The 16,726-nt window shown below is 45.4% G+C and overlaps 1 protein-coding gene across 5 annotated transcripts in view; it reads left to right on the top strand.

Moving 5' to 3' along the window:
* LOC119177192 (uncharacterized) overlaps positions 1-15,739 on the top strand; it is a 50,663-nt gene extending 34,924 nt beyond the window's left edge. For all 5 annotated transcript variants that reach the window (XM_075878238.1, XM_075878242.1, XM_075878240.1 and 2 more), the window contains exons 7-8: positions 408-530; positions 12,639-15,739. In XM_075878238.1, the coding sequence (XP_075734353.1) occupies positions 408-530; positions 12,639-13,095 (580 nt within the window). In that variant the 3' untranslated portion in view covers positions 13,096-15,739. The remainder of the gene's footprint in view (positions 1-407; positions 531-12,638) is intronic.
* Positions 15,740-16,726: the final 987 nt, after the last annotated feature.

The following is a 16,726-nucleotide window of genomic DNA, read 5'->3' as shown; positions in this document are numbered from 1 at the left end:
GGCGGGGGGGGGGGGGGGGGGGGCTGTGTAGAACACGAAAGAAATGCCAGAAGTACTATGCTGCTTTTATTTTTGTTTTCATTGCCTTGTACTGTTATCTTCAGCTTGCATTTACTTCTCTCTCATGTCAGCATGCTATGTTGCCATGTACAGCCACCCTTATGTCTTTCAGGTCTAGCAGTCAGGAAATGGGCCAGTTTTGTTGGTGCATTTGTTTGTAACACTGTTTCATGCTCTCAGACCAAAAAAAAAAAATGTGTATCGGAGTGGGTATACTTGCACTTAAACATCCAATATTGTCTGTCGTTTGAATGAATGTTTCCGTGTTTAGTGAATAAATGGCTAAGCATCTGGATTGTCATGAGTGTGAAAATTCTGAACTTACTTTATTGCATCTTATGGTCAAGGAGCCCCTACACACGTGAATCTCCCAGTGACCGTGAAGTACCAAGAGCCTCTAGCTGGGATCGAGATCGTCAGAGATCGCGGAGAAGCAGAAGCAGAGAGCGCCACCAGGAGCGACATCATAGGCAAGTTCATTGTTATCACTATAGGTCGGATTTATAGGAACTAAAAAACCGGGTTTCAGGCACCAAAAACAGGCAGGCAAAACACTGTTTTAGGCTCCCAAAATCGTAAATATAGGCACGATAAACTTTGCCAAAATTCAAAATTTTGAAGAAATACCTATGGGATCTGTGTTTATGACTGGAAAGCAAACGAAAATGCTTCAGTTTATGATGGTACAAAGGCATAATAGTTAAGCATAAGTTATGGGCAGTACCAGCGCACAAACTCACGGGACGAAGAGAAGACACAAACAAGCGCTTGTTTGTGTCTCTTCTCTTCGTCCCGTGAGTTTGTGCGCTGGTACTGCCCATAATGTATCACCAACTAGCCCAACTATCAGTCCTGCTTCAGTTAAGCATAGCCATGTATTTTTTTCCCGCAGGGTTCACAGAATACGGTCTCTCCATTTCTAGTCCAGCATGTTGAGTTAAGTGTCCATCGTCAAATAGACATGCTTCTGAGCATCTGTCTTTTCAGCATGGCTGATAAGGGCTTCACAGGTGCAAATAGCCAGAGCCCAATAGGCCAGAAGGATTTTTTTGCCTCATATTAACTTGGTCTAACCGCACAGGCTCAATTTTTCTTCTGTGTGTAAATACCTTGAAGGGCCTTTACGCAGGTTTGAAAATTTTGAGAAGCAAAAAGGAATACATGCACTGTGCGCTGATGATCTCATCTTTCGAGATTTGCAGTGCTACCGTATTTACTCGATTCTACCGCGACCTCGATTGTAACGCGCACCCGATTTCCACCGCGAAAAAGAAAAAAAAAAAGTAAGACATCGATTGCAACGCGCACCCATTTTTCTCGCTGGCCCGCACGATCACACCACTCGAAAAAACGACTCCTTTCGGGAGCGTCTTCCATTTAAATATGAGGTACGGGCGAAGCTTGTGCCCATCTGACATGTAACAGAGCATTGCCGTCACTGTAGTTTTACCGTGGACCGATGTCAGCACGCGAACTTGCTTCGACCCCTTCTTCTCGACGGTTGTGGTGCCAGGCATGTCGAAGTAAAGAGGCGTCTGATCGGCATTCCCGATTTGCCCAAGCAGGTAGCCGTTGTTGCGCCGCAAGTTTAGGACGAACCTCTGAAAACTGTAAAGCTTTTCATCGTACTCCTCCGCAAAACTTTGCGCATATGCATGTTCTCCTTCGGAGGGAAAAGCCTTTCCTCTTCATAAAGTTAGTTAGCCAGCACCTGCTCGCTTTAAACTGGCTCTGCATTAGCCCTTTTTCTAAGACTAATTGCATAGCCCGCACTAGGAGCAGTTCTGTCGTCACGGGCCGCTGTGCCGCTCGCTGCTCAAGCACATACTCGCCGAGACTCTTTAATTTGCGGAAAGCGACCCTGCTGTGGTCCACTGAAGCCTTTGCGTGAAGCTTTGCTGTCGACAGTCTTCTGCTTTTGTTTCCGCCGGTCACGCACGCACGTTTCGGAAACTCCGAACAACCGCAATGCGGCCCAATTTCCGTCCGTTTCTGCACACGCGATGACTTTTCTTTTAAAAGCGGCATCGTGGTGCATTCGAGTTTTTGGAGTTGGCCCTTCCACGCCGTCGATGCTTATGCACTACTAGATGACGAACTCCTCAGCACACGTACGAAGTGCCGGACATGTGAAACACATAGGCAGAAATGGCCGACGCGCCATGCCGACGCACGTAGGGGGCGGCCATTTTGGATTTGCCGATGGCAATAGATTGACCGTAATTTTTTTGTTCGTACTCGATTCTAACGCGCATGCAATTTATGAACTCGCTTAACCGGAAAAAAGGTGCGTGTTAGATTCGAGTTATTACGGTATGTGCGCCATAAGGAGGTGAAATGTTAGTCTGAACGCTGCTTGACCTTCATCTCATAAGGGTGCACTCCAACATGGTGTATGTGATGAAATGGTCTTGTGTACGTCAAAGTAGTACCTGACATTGCGAGAACTATCCGAGATGTATGTAATTTGTGCAATCTGTTGCCTGAATAGAAGGTTAACAGAAATATTAAAACAAACAGACGGAAGCTATGCATGTTTTTTTATTTAACTTCGTATATAGCGATAATGTGAGACCAAGCTGCCTCTATTTCGTTTGCGTTGGTGTTCTCGCCATTATCGCATTGTGCCAGTGCCAGCATTCAAAATGCTTGGCGTGTTTTTGGTGCATCGTCCCTTAGAAGAGTTGCAGCGGTGTGATGCTGTGTATTGTGGTATGGATACGTCATCCATGGCAGCCTTTTCAAACGTGTGCGCATAGAGGGATCCATCCTACAGAAACAGGCAGTACAATACAGAGAACATCAAAACGACAGAACAGCGCTTGCATGCATGGCCTGACATGTACCTTACGTGCGAATGACATGTTGATGCGTCCGCGTCGTGTGATCCTCCAGCTCCAAGTTGCTCCGATACCAAAAAGGGCAGGGTAGGAATTGGGCAGGCGAAGTCTACATTGAGTGAATGGAGAAGGTTTTAAGCTCACCTCCTCACATCATGCTTTTGCAGCTTGTAATGAGCCAGTTAAAAATTCTACTGATACAAAGCTTTTTATTGGGCACTCAACAAGTTCCTTTGTATAAATAAAATTTTTTATGTGACCTAGTGAAGTGCCATTCAAGAAGTAAATGACAAACAAAACAAAAACAACATGAATATTGTTTTTTTTATCTGCACTTCACTTTCCCCTGATGACACTCCATGGTTTCGCATTCGTTCTTCATCATCCTGCCACTGCACAGAAGCACCTCCTGCTCCCTACACTAGCAAGCAAGCGCTGGAGAGATGCCGAGAAGACGACGCGACGCAGATAAATACATGTGTAGAGGCTAATCAACCTTTCTATTGACTAAGAGGCCTTGTAGGCTTGACAGTGCTGAAAGTAGGTTGCACGCCACAGTGTTATGAAAGCTCAATTTCGCGGTTAACATGAACACCGTACTCAAGCCATACTTGAAATGAAAATTTGAGGTTGAATGAAGTTTATATAGGCACCGATTTGGAAAACAGGCATTTATGGGCACTTATAGGAATTAAGGCACCAATGTCGAAAAATAGACATTGATAGACACTATAAAAACACTATAAAAGCTCTTCCTACCTTGGCTACGCAGCTTTCCCGATCACCAGCAGTGGCAGCCGCTCTGTGCCGGTCATGTTAGCAGCCAGAAGAACTATCACGCGCTCTTTACTTCGTTTTCCACTGATGCACGGGTCCCTCTTAAATGCGATTGCCTTGTCAGGCAGAGCATTATAGAACAGCGCTGTCTCGTCAGCGTTGAAAATGTTGCACGGCTTGTACGTGGAAAGGCACGCGGATAGTCCAGACCGCCAGCCCTGCACAACACTTTCGTCAACCGCACCTCTTTCACCACACACGTTGCAGAACACCAGCCCAGCCTTCTGACGCATTGAAGGAGTCAATGTTCATGGTCACCATGAACTTCTCTGCTTGTGCGCAGATAAGGGGGCCACTCAAGGGCAAACGCGCATCGCGCGAAATGGCAATCCAGCGCAACAGCGCATCTTCAAGCTTGGGATGCACTGACGTTCGAAGCCTCTAGTTCGCCAAACATGTCCCCGTCATACGCTTGCATAATCTGCTTTTCGTTCCTTACGTAAGTGCTCAGCGTGCTTTTCTTCACACTGAATTTTTTCTTCTTGAGATGCTCCTGCTTGCAACGGCTTCAATATTTTCACCTTCACAGCGAAATCCTTTGCTTCGTACTTCGCCCTCTCTTCGCTGCGGAAGTTGGGGCGGTTGGGGCCGCAGGAGACAGAAGGGAAGCAATCCCAGCATCGCTCGGGCGGTGGTCACGCGCGCATGCACAAAGTAGACAGCACAAACACACAAAAAAATGCACAGTGATCAAAATAAAATAAAAACTGATGAACTTTTCAAAAGACAACAAATAGTAAGACTGTAGATGGCAGAGATCACGTAAAGATAAATAATTTAAAACACACTAGAGGTGAGCAATCCAACTCAACCGTCACGCAAACGTGTTCGACGCGCAAGAAAAAAGAAAAGGCAAATCTATGCCCGTTGCTGATGACAGTAGCGATGCACTGCCTTCCATTTGGGTTGTTTAATCCACCATGTGTGTGTGTTTTTTTTTTTTTTTTTGTGCCTCCGAGATGTGTACTACCCATGGACGAAGTTTTGAATCTCAGAGGCCGCAATCCAATCCCAAAGTTGTATAGGTGCGCCGTTACAGTGTACTAGAATATGGGGTAGTGTGTTCAGGCACCCTCTTTCGCCATGCATGGCGTGAAGCGGCGCACGTGGACAAAAAACCGGTTCTCAAGGCGGCGCTGCCGTAGCATGGGCTGGCAGGATTGTCAGCTCCACGCCGCTCTGCCTGGTAGGTGTTCTGTGGCTCTGCCTTTTTGAATGCTGTTCAGTGACTCGTTGCTTGTGTTCACGCCTGCATAACGAAAGTTTTTCTGGCAATGTTTTTGCTGGCCACGCGACAGTGAGGCGATGCCGAGTCATCGGCGGCAACGACACTGCCTTGCACCTAGGTGCGAAACAGGGTATACGTTTGGAAAAAAGGTGAGCAGCCGTCGCTTTACACTGCACCCAAGGACGAAGGACGGAGGAAGGTTCGGAAACAGAATTTACATCGAAAGGATGGTACCCTGAACGAAAGCTGCTCTGTATGTGACTGCTCACTGCAGTATGCGTGCTTGTAAATAAAGGGTTTCTTCTTACATGACGATAGTTATAGCGCGAGAACAAAACGACGACACAGAGACAAGAAGTACACGAGCGCTAACTTCCAACTGAGTTTATTGTGCAGAGCGGAAAAATATATAGAGGAGACAGTAACCATGTGACAAAAACCATATGACACAAATAGCGAAACATGAGTAAGGGAAAAACAAAAAACAAAAGCACAGAAAAAGGCAAAGAAAAGTCTATAAGGACACGAAACCGAAAAGTAAAGGTAATATAACTTCTTGCGCGCACCAAAACCTTCGAGAAACCTTAGTTCCTTCTCGGACAGAGACACGGAGGGCTTGCTTGCTAATGCAAGACACCTGTTCGCGTGCCATCTGCGCGGCCTCGACAATGACTCGGGTGCGCTCATCTTTGTGCTTGTACAGCGTCGCTGTGTCCTTGAAAAGGGGCACACAGTTGCACTCAGTGCAGTGCTAAGCAAGAAAGCCATCTTTCCCATTTCTAACATTGTTAGCGTGTTCTGTCGGTCGATCGTTCAGACACCTTCCGGTCGTTTCGACATAACAAGCACCGCATGAAAAGGGTGTCCTATAGACAACTTCCCAAGAGCATGCCGCATACCTGTTTCTATGCTGAACTCTGCATTCCGTTGATGACTGCGTTTTCAGGGGGTTTGTAGATTTGGTGAGGCTGATTAATTTGAACGGTGCAAAGTACAGGACACGAACGTCAACTCGTTTTCCGATTTTCTTGAGCCTGTGTGATATCAGGTGTTTGTATGAAATCACGGCTATCCTTTCATGCTCTGTATTCGTGTTGCTCGGATTCTGTCGCTGCCTCTGCTCTGCCTTATTAGTCCGCAGGATAGTCTCAGCAACGAAAGCAATAAACGCCTCGGGGAAACCTGATGCTTTAAGCCGGGAAACTTGAGCTTTGAAGCTTGCAGACAAGTTGTGGGCGCACGACCTATTTAAGGGGAGATGCTACTCGAAAAACGATTTTCTTTTAATAAGAGTCTGAATTTTAGACAAATTGGCATGCTAATAGAGTTTTTTCTCCTCTTTTCAAATATGTCATTTATTTTCATGTAGATTGCTTGGTTTTCTTTCTCCAGGCCGGATACTGCAAAATTATGGCCATTGTTATGCAACAATTCTGACCTATAAAAATTTGAGATAAAGCATGCAGATATAGCTGACTATGATCCTTTGGAACTGTAGAGTGCAAAAAACTATATAAATTTGTGTGTAAAAAGGTGAAATACAATAACAAAATAGAAAAATTTACTATGGCTCTACTTGCCAAGGGCTTTCACTGTTATGTAATTTTTGAAAAACATAATCAAGCAGCACTGACAATCTGGATAGATTCTTGCACTCTATGGGCCTTCATCATGCTATGTGCAAAATTTCATAGAGGTATGACAATTCTAAGTATACGAACTAACGTGTATAAGAAGCACAGATCACACAAAACTGCAAAAGGAGAAAAACGCATTTGAAAGTTTGAAACCTTTTTTTTTTTTTTTTTTTTACCACAGAGTTGTTAGAAATGCATAATCTTTGGCCATAATGTTCAACAGAACTTTGAAAAGCACTGCAAGTTACTAGAACTGTCCTGCAGCATAGGTTGTGCCCTCACGGTCCTTGCGAGCACTCTCTTCTAGCCGTGCCCTTTTTACTCCACGACGACGGTGGGCCCTTGCTTCTGCTGTCAGACGCTCGGACATTCTCTTGATGCGCCTCGCATCGCGGGAGTCACTGAAAGTAACCCGACCTCTAGATGGCAGTATGTTGAGCTCTTCCAGGATGTGCTCGAAAGTAGCATGACCCTTGTTGAACCAAAGGATTACCATAGCTGCGGCAGTCTCGACAACCGTTCGGGAGACAAACTTAGTCTTGGGGCAAAGTAGCCAAATTTTGCTGTTCAGGGATTCCGATGCGTTCTGGTGTTCTGGTTTTTTCCCTTTGATGCATGGAGCAGGGAGTTTCTAATCCGTTAGCCGCTTATAAATGGGCAAAACAGCCAATCCCTGTGCTTTTGTCAGGAGAGGTGTGTGGCGTGGTGCAGGTTCACCAAGTGCTTCAGTGCGTTGATGTTTGCACCACGACTCTGTTTCTGCAGGGCAAAACTTGTGGCTGCCAGCATTGTCAGTAGAGCATGAGTGGAAGTACGAAGCCCATACTGCAGTGTACATATCCCGTACACTCCCCCTGTTGCCTGTTATGGCAATCTGATAGTATGTTTGGAGCTTCTGAATGGCTGGCTCTTTCATTTTCTGCCCTCGTGGTAATGGCACATGCAGCTTCCGTAGCGCGGTGCCAAGTCTCTTGGCCACATGATTAGTGCAGTCTTCTTTTTCTATATTGACAGCACCATAGACTTTTGACTCTGCAACTGCACTATATGCTTTGCTGTCACCGTCACTCAAGAATGTCATGAAATGCAGTGGGGTGTCATAAGTCAATGTTCTCTGCCAAATGCGCATTGGGGTGTCATAAGTCAATGTTCTCTGCCAAATGCGCATTGCAGCCTCCGTTTCCATGGCATGGGAGGAACAGTCAGCATTTTTTTCACTGACTGGGCCATGGAATGTCTGCCACACTTCCTCTTCTGGGCCCATATCCTTGTGCCTACTGCATGTCAGGCAGTAATTTGATATGACCTCGAAGTCTAAGCAGAGGCCAGTATCTAAGGAGATAACTGCACCAATCCTGTTGTGGCTTTTGTGGCCCCTCTTCTGCCAAGTGCCGTCGAACATAACAGCCACATCAGTTTCGCCTGCTATTTCTTTCGTCAACTCTCTGGATCGGCGCAAGTTTTCACTCACAGCTGCCATGGCAGCAGTGTGCACCTTCTTTGCTATCGTAAAAAAATCCTCGTTGGTGCATTGGCTTTGGGAGTCCAATATTGGAGCAAAATCTCGACAATTGCTCATGCCCAATGCCGACAGCGCGTGCAGCCACCACCGCCTTCACATTTACAGCGAAACTATCTCGGGAGCTCCCACTGTCGTACCGTTGGCTCACTCGGCTGCTGTCGTCCGCCGTAACACTCAGTGGTGTATAGGAGCACGAAAGAACAGTCGCTGAGCATTCGCTGTTTTCGCAATGAAGTTCGAGGAGCGACGAAAGTCCCTTGCGCTTCTCTGCCGGCTCCCGAACGGCAAGTTTTTGAATACCGCAAGCAGGGCATGCCGCACCTGCCACGAGTGTCGTCAGCAAGACGGTGTCGCACAAAACTGTCGTGGCACAAACCTCATCGCGCTGTCTTCCGTCTTTTTCGAAGAAGCCAAGCTTCTTTTCCGAAGCGCTGACGAAAGAAAGCGCAGCGTCAATCCCTTCATCGCAGTCACTGTCGCTCGCGCACTCGTCGATGCCGCCGTCTGGCCTAGCACACGTAGGCGCGTTCTCGTTCGTCGCCGTCGTTCGGGGCGCTTTACGCCGCCTTCCCTTGAACTTGTGCTTCGTTCGAAACTTCTGCGGTCTCGCGTTGCACTTTTTCGGGCTTGTCATCGCGGAAATATGCATAGATGCGCAGAAAAGCAGACGGACCAAATGCCGATGGCCGCCACCAACACAGCTGACAATGACTTGGTAGCCAATGGCGATGCGGCTTAGGGTGCCGCGCGTTTCAAACCGCTCAAACCACGTGATAAAAAGGCCTCTTTTTTTTTTTTTTTTTTTTTTGCCCATTTACGAAACTGGCGGTCGTCGGAGCTGTAAGAAGAAGGCCGGACGCAACTTTCCCAACCGATCGCGATGGCGGGTGGCACTGCGACGGGGAGCAGCGCGTAGTCAAAGATGGCCAATATCGGCGCAAATTCACGAAATTTTGAGCCACCGCGATGCCTTCATACACATTTTTTTTGCATTTTGCGGTTCGAATTTAGTTTTGAAATTTTAACAGATGAAAGAAGGTTTGAAGATTACAATGCAATAAAAATCAGAAATACGAGAAATTTCGCTGAAAACGCGATTTTTCGACTCGCATCTCCCCTTAAGGCAACCTATTTAAAGCATGCCATACCAACTAGCCCAAGCTGCCACACCACTTCTTACAGTCTGACAGTGGTGCCAAGTGATGTTTCGTTTTTACTGTACAGTGCAATATCCCGGCCATAGCAGCAGTATTTCGGCAGGTGCCTAATCATTTAGAAGACCCAAGATTGTCAAAATTAGTCCCAAGTCTTCAGCCACAGCGTACCTCTCAATCAAATGGACATTTTGTCACCTTAGCAACATAATTAAAACCCCATGATGCAACTACCGACAAGAACAGTGCCACGCGCATAACGAAGTCGGAGCTGTCGCAGTGAGCAGACTACGACTCGATATAGCAGTAATATAACAAGAGACTTACGGGTTTATAGATGCTCCTTCGATATCTCAATCTTGCTAATTTTTTTTTTCACCAACCGAGCTTTAAAAACTGCAGGCAGTTTCCCCAGGGATGGCTGCTTCGCCGTCGTTTGTTAATACCTGCATTGGGACCGTGTGTTGCAGCTTTGACATTTCGTTTTTTTTTTTTTTTTTTAATGCCGTGCGAACAAACCTATTAAAAAGCTTTTCGTGGACATGTCAGCAATTAAACACAAGACTATAAGCGCGCAGTATGCAAGCGCATATCACGGGATCGAATCCCGGCCGCGGCGGCTGCATGTTTGGCGGAGGCGCAAATACTGAGGTGCTTGTACCTAGACTTAGGTGCACGTTAAGCACCCCAGGTGGTCGAATTTCCGGAGCACTCCTCTACGGCGTCTCTCAGAATCATATGGTGGTTTTGGGACGTTAAACCCCTGCTACTACTAATATCAAAGCACAGAAGTGCATGAAAAGCAAAGCGTGAGGTGACAGGATGGATGGATGAATGGGTGGATGGATGGATAGATATGGCTGTACCCTTTAGATTGGGCGGTGGCTAGTGCCACCAAGCCGTAATACTTAACCAAAAACTAGATTTATTTTTTTTCCCTTTAAGTAGTGAGGTTGAGTATTCGTACTTTGCAGTGAAGGGTTTAATTTTCACTCGTGCCTTGACTTTAGCTGCCATTCAAATAACCTCCTTCTAGTTAATTCTATCCGCTTAAAGAAAGTCTATTTTGCCCTCCCTGTCCCTAAACCCCAGTGCTTTGAAAAACTCTGCGTCACCATCCTGAACTATACGGTGAAGCCCTTTACAGAACATTATCAAGTGTTCGGCAGTCTTCTTCTTCCTCTCCACACGCACTGCATACTGTGTCTACCCCTTCATATTTGGCCCGATATGTCTCAGTTCGCAATACTCCCATCCTGGCCTCAAACAGTAGAGAACTACCCCGAGTATTATCATAGATCCTTTCCTTGGCAATATCCTGCTTAAAAGTTCGATGATCTCTAGTGTGGACCTCTTAATCATGCCGATTCTCCACAGATCAGTCTCGGCTTCCTTCACCTTCTTCTTAACCGATAATTCTTTTTGGTTTGGCCCCCTGCTGTTTTCTAAATATTTACCAGTCAATTTTCTGGTTCGCTTCCTCCATTTTATATCGACATTCTTTATGTACAAGTATCTGAATACCTTCCTAGCCCAACGCTCCTCCCCCATTTCTCGCAATCGCTTCTCAAATTTTATTTTGCTGCTAGCAAGATAAAGCAGCCCATGCTAAGGTGGCGCCATCTCGCGGCTGTCGATACCAACTGCATTAGCGACGGCTCCCCCCTGAACACACTACCCAATATTCTAGAACACTATAGCGCCGTCGATTTCGCCGGCAGAATAGGCTGCTGTTTCCCAGTCGTGACTCGACCGTGGTCGGGCGTTCGAATTAACCGAAGTGCGGCCAAATTTGTCCAAATTAATGAGAATTTTCAGTCATAGAAGAATGTACATTTTGGACGGGACCAGATGCCATGGCTGAATTAACGGGGGTCGAATTAATGAGATTTTACCGTACATTTCTTTGGTGGCTTATACAAAATAGATAAGGCATGAACACAGAATAAGATAATAAATTCGCCTTCAGTGCGAGGAGGGAAAAGCTGAATTTAAGCTTATTAGCACATGCATAGCAAGGTATCGAGTTTAATTCCTGATGACATCTCATTGATGACCTCGGTGCAAAGTTAGTTATATACCGTAATTACTTGAATCTAACGTGCACCTTTTTTCCGGTTAAGAGAGTTCATAAATTGCATGCGGGTTAGAATCGAGTACGAAAAAAAAAATGAATATGGTCATTCTATTGCCATCGCCACTTACAAAATGGCCACCCCCTACGTGCGTCGGCATGGCACGTCGGTCATTTCTGTCTATGTGTTTCCCATGTGCGGCACTTCATACGTGTGCTGAGGAGTTCGTCATCTTGTAATACATTAGCATCGACGGCATGGTAGGGCCGACTCCAAAAACTCGACGATTGCACCACAATGCTGCTTCTAAAAGAAAAGTCATCGCGTGTGCCGAAACGGACAGAAATCGGGCCGCATCGCGGTCATTCGGAGTTCCCAAAACGTGCGTGCGGGACTGGCGGAAACAAAAGCAGAATATTGTCGACAACAAAGATTCACGCAAAGGCTTCAGTGGACCACAGCAGGGTCGGTTTCTGCTCGGCGAGTATGTGATTAAGCAGTGAGCAGCACAGCGGCCCGTGACGACAGAACTGCTCCAAGTGCAGACTATGTAGTTAGCCTTAGAAAAAGGGCTAATGCAGAGCCAGTTTAAAGCGAGCAGGTGCTGGCTAACTAACTTTATGAAGAGGAAAGGCTTTTCCCTCCGAAGGCGAACGGGCTTATGCCGGAAGTTGCCGAAGGAGTACGAAGAAAAGCTTCAGAGTCTTCAGAGGTTCCTCCTAAACTTGCGGCACAACAACGGCTAACTGCTTGGGCAAATCAGGAATGCCGATCAGGCGCCTCTTTACTTCGACATGCCTGGCACCACAACCGTCGAGGAGAAGGGGTCGAAGCAAGTTCGTGTACTGACATCGGGCCACGGTAAAACTAGAGTGACAGCAATGCTTCGTTGCACGTCAGATAGGCATAAGCTTCCCCCGTACTTCATATTTAAACGGAAGACGCTCTCAAAAAGAGTCGTTTTCCCGAGTGGTGTGATCAAGCGGGCCAACGAGAAAAATGGGTGCGCGTTGCAATCGATGTCTTAGTTTTCTTTTTTGTCGTGGAAACCGGGCACGCGTTACAATCGAGGGCGCGGTAGAATCGAGTAAATACGGTACGTTGTCATTTGAGTAACTGAACAACCTGGCAATGCAGGGTAGAAAGTTTCGCAGTATTCTCAAACAGCCACTATTAAAGCTAATGAGAACCATTGCCCATGATGGGCTTATTTGTGGAGTTACTGTAAGTGTGTAGCGAACATTTTCTTCCTTCACTTGTTTCAATCTTGTTTCAATCTTTTTAGGAGCCGAAGTCCACGAGATGCAAGACTACACCACAGCTATGAGCGGCAACGTGATGAAAAATGGCGTGAAGAATGGCCACGTGAGGAAAGGGTTCGGGATGAAAGATCTCGTGACGACAGGTCCCGTGAGGACAGATCACGTGATGACAGGTTCCGCGATGATAGACGAGATGACAGGTCCCGTGAGGATAAACTGCGCGATGACCGGTTCCGTGAGGAAAGGTCACGAGATGATGGATCGCGTAGTGACAGGTCACGTGAAGACAAGTCTCGAGATGATCGCATGCGAGATGATAAGTTGGAACGCCGTAAAGAAAGCACAAGCCACCGTCATCGTTCCAGCCCCGAACACAGTAGACATAAAGATCGCTCCCGAGAGCATACCTCCCACGATCACCGAACATCATCGCGGAGGGAGCGTTCCTTTTCACCCGTGGCCAGGAATCATCACAAATAAATCTGTTTGTGCTTTGCTTGCCTCCCTCCCCCTTTTTTTTTTTCACTGCAGAATTTTGGCTGCTTGAAAGTCTTTGGCTATTCATACATTATTTTTCCTTTTATTGTTTCATTTCTCGTGCAACATACTGCTCTAAATGTGTTGTAGTGGTTTATAGTAAATCGATTGATGTTATTGTTTTATTTTAAATATCCTGAGTTTGAACAAAGGTAATGTCTGTAATAGTCATGGAGGAAGGAAAGCGTAGGAGAGGCCCTCGCAATGAAAGCTGCAGAGCAAAAAGTGAGGCGGAAGTCACGTGCTTTTGCACGGGGGTTGTGGGAATAGCTTGGCACGCCAGCGTCTCATGCCTGCATCACCGTCTGCATCACCACTCGTATGACCGTGTTGCTGATTGCCGGCTGGAGTTGTGAATGTGCATTTTTATGCAGCTATTGCACTTCAAAGATTTGTGGCGCCAAGGGCTATGTTTTCCAGCAAGACCTGGTCACAATTTTGCCACAAACAAGGGGGAATTCCCGGCCTAGCCCCTGTCGCCGAAAAAAAAATAAAAAACGTGATCAACTAAAATGTGTACCTGTGAAAAAAACAAGACATTTTCACCGCAATACAGTATTGACATGCAGGAAGCATGTCGCCTGCTTGTAGCTGCGCCAGCACGTCATGATGTGACCATTCACCCATTCTTTTTGGTTAAAAAATTATAAACAGACAGTGTGATGAAATTCGCGACGTGTTTTGGCTGAAAAACATCACTATTGATGCTTTCGGCCCGAGTTTTCAAAGTAGGTGTTGCAGGCAAGAACTCCGCCAGCAGTGCAAGTGCTCAATTCGATAAAGCGACCGGCACTTGGAGGTTCGCATACATCACAGATTTCTCCAGACAGACCTTTATTAATTTCTTCAAATTCCCAGAAAGAATAATTAAATCGTGACGCACTGACGTTGCGCCCGAAATCTGCTCGTGCGGCTCTCCTCCCTTTCACTGGCGCCCATTGCAAATGCGCAAGCCACCGTAGCGTGCCCACCATTGTGAGGAGGAGTCCTCTACTCTTCCCTACTTCCGGCTTCACAAAATATGACGTAACCACCTCTTCTCAGTACATTCCTTCCTCCATGGTAATAGTGAACTTGTCTGGGAACATGTAGCATCATCAACTGCCAAGAAGGTACAGTGTTGAATCTAATGTCTAAATGCCGATGCTTTGTAACATGGTTTTGTATTCATATTCAGTTGGAACATGCAGACAATTTTGTTGTGTACTTTAAAGGAAAAAAAAGTGTATTTAGATTCAGCCTAATGCAGTGTGGTCATTCTTAATCTCGTAATATAGAAGATTTTTTTCTGTACACTGTAGGGCTGATAACCTTGTGTGAGAACATGCAAATGTTTGTGCCCTACACAAGACTTCAGCCATTTTATTTTTTGTTTTGTGATAAGTAATCAGGCCTGTTCAGATTTTTTCTGTAACCTTTAGGGCTGATAAGTTTGTGTGAGAACATGCAAATGTTTGCGCCCTACACTAGACTTCAGCCATTTTATTTTTTGTTTTGTAATAAGTAATCAGGTCTGTTCAGATTTTTTCTGTAACCTTTAGGGCTGATAAGTTTGTGTGAGAACATGCAAATGTTTGCGCCCTACACTAGACTTCAGCCATTTTATTTTTCGTTTTGTGATAAGTGGTCAGACCTGTTCAGAAGATTTTTTTTCTGTATACTGTGGGGCTGATAAGCTTGTGTGAGAACATGCAAATGTTTGTGCCCTACACAAGACTTTAGCCATTTTATTTTTTGTTTTGTGATAAGTGGTCAGGCCTGTTCATCACAGCTCATGGATGCTTATAAAGAGTATGTACAATTTGGTTAGTATGATGTATATGTGGCAGACAGTTGTAAGTAATTTTGTAAAAATAAGCAGTTCTTCTTGGCATCACATTTCATTTCTTGGCATCACATTTAATTTCACTTGGAGCTGTTTCATTGAAATCACCTAATGTATAGAAGTCATATCCATTGACTGTTAGACATGTGTGCCCCTGAGACTTATTCTGCTCTTCAGCAATTAATGCATTATAGCTGACTTATGGCTTTCTTGAAAAATGGTTCTTAAATTTGTTGATATGTTATATTTTTAGGCAAAAGGAAATGCAGCTGATTTTGTTTTCATTCATGTTGATCATTACTTACATCAAGAAACTGTCTTTTTATTTCTAGTGTCTTGTTTTCGTGTCTCGTAGTTTCCTACCAATTTCTCTCTGTGGATGAGGTTCTCACCAAGCTGCCTTTGAAACATGCACTTCATGTGGAAATATGCTGCAAATACGAAGTTCGTTTTGGTTACTCTATTCACCTCTGCTATGGCTGTGTCTTCACTATCTGTTACTTCTAAGCTTATGTATGTCTTGGGGTTTGTATTCATCTGTTTTCAGATAAAGCCTGTTCTTACCATTGATATCGCCCTATATATACACTTTCAAGGAAAAGTTTGCAGAGCGAGACATTTTTTAAAAAGCTACATTAGTAACATTACCACTTTGGAGATATGGCCTCCATAGCAGTTCTTGCGGCCTATGCAGTTATTTGAAAAACCAGTAGCATTACATAACACAACACCAACAAAGCAGAAAATAAAATTTGCTGTGAAGCCCGTGTCTTGTAAACTTTTGTAGCTGGGTGTATATCTAATATATCTCTCTGTGATAAGTGAATCCAACAGACAATTAGGCCAAGGAAAGCATAGGGTACATAGTCTTCAGCTGTATGGTAGTAATCATTACGAAACTGGAAGCAAGTAAAACTGACAAAAGAAATTGCCATTTTTTGTCAGTGAGATCTGAAGGCAATACCTTTGAATTTTGCATCCGATGCTCTACCAATTGAGATACGGTGGAAAATGCTTTCCCATCCACTTCGTTGGGCATATCTGTGTGTGTAATTCCTGGGGATTTCAGCCAGTGCCCCTTGTGGCTAAGGTGGCAAGTATGAGATTTTTTGCCAGAGGGCATCATTTGGCACATGACACCCTCCGGCTTCATTCATTTGGTTGTCGAACGAACAAGCAATCTATTGAAAGAAACCCTTGTTCTGCACGATAATGTTCCTAGCAATTACACACAAGGTGCTCAGCTATAGGCACCACACTACTTCGCACACGCTTGTTCATTGCAAGCACTTTGATATATCATTTCACTTGAAATCAAGCTAGTGCATCACTGTAAAAAAAAAAGCAGGAAAAAATTACGAAGAAAAGTGCACACTCTATACATGCATCACCATCATTCTTTATGCCATGCCCAGTGCATACCTGCCAACTTTCCCAAATGGTCCGGGAGACTCCCGAATTTCGACCTAATCTTTCGATTGTACGAATGCTATCTCGAATCTCCCGAAATGGGGTCGCCACGTAAGCAAAGGCTTTTTTTTTTTTTTAATGGCGTGTGTACGTCAACCTTACCTGCTGCAATAGTTGCGGCGCTGCGGAAGAGCACTCTCTACTGCACATCTAGTTCACTGTAACCACACCGCAGGGTACCGCTAAGTATATTCTAGGCACTCAAGAACCGCGCATCTGGGCGAAGAGACCCGCTCACCACCGTACCGAAAGAAAGCGAAGGGAAAGGTACTGGAACTA

The sequence above is a fragment of the Rhipicephalus microplus genome, chromosome X (assembly GCF_043290135.1).
Source record: "Rhipicephalus microplus isolate Deutch F79 chromosome X, USDA_Rmic, whole genome shotgun sequence".
NCBI lineage: Eukaryota > Metazoa > Arthropoda > Arachnida > Ixodida > Ixodidae > Rhipicephalus > Rhipicephalus microplus.
Note: the sequence above shows the minus strand (reverse complement) of the source record. Positions and strands in the feature narration are given on the sequence as shown.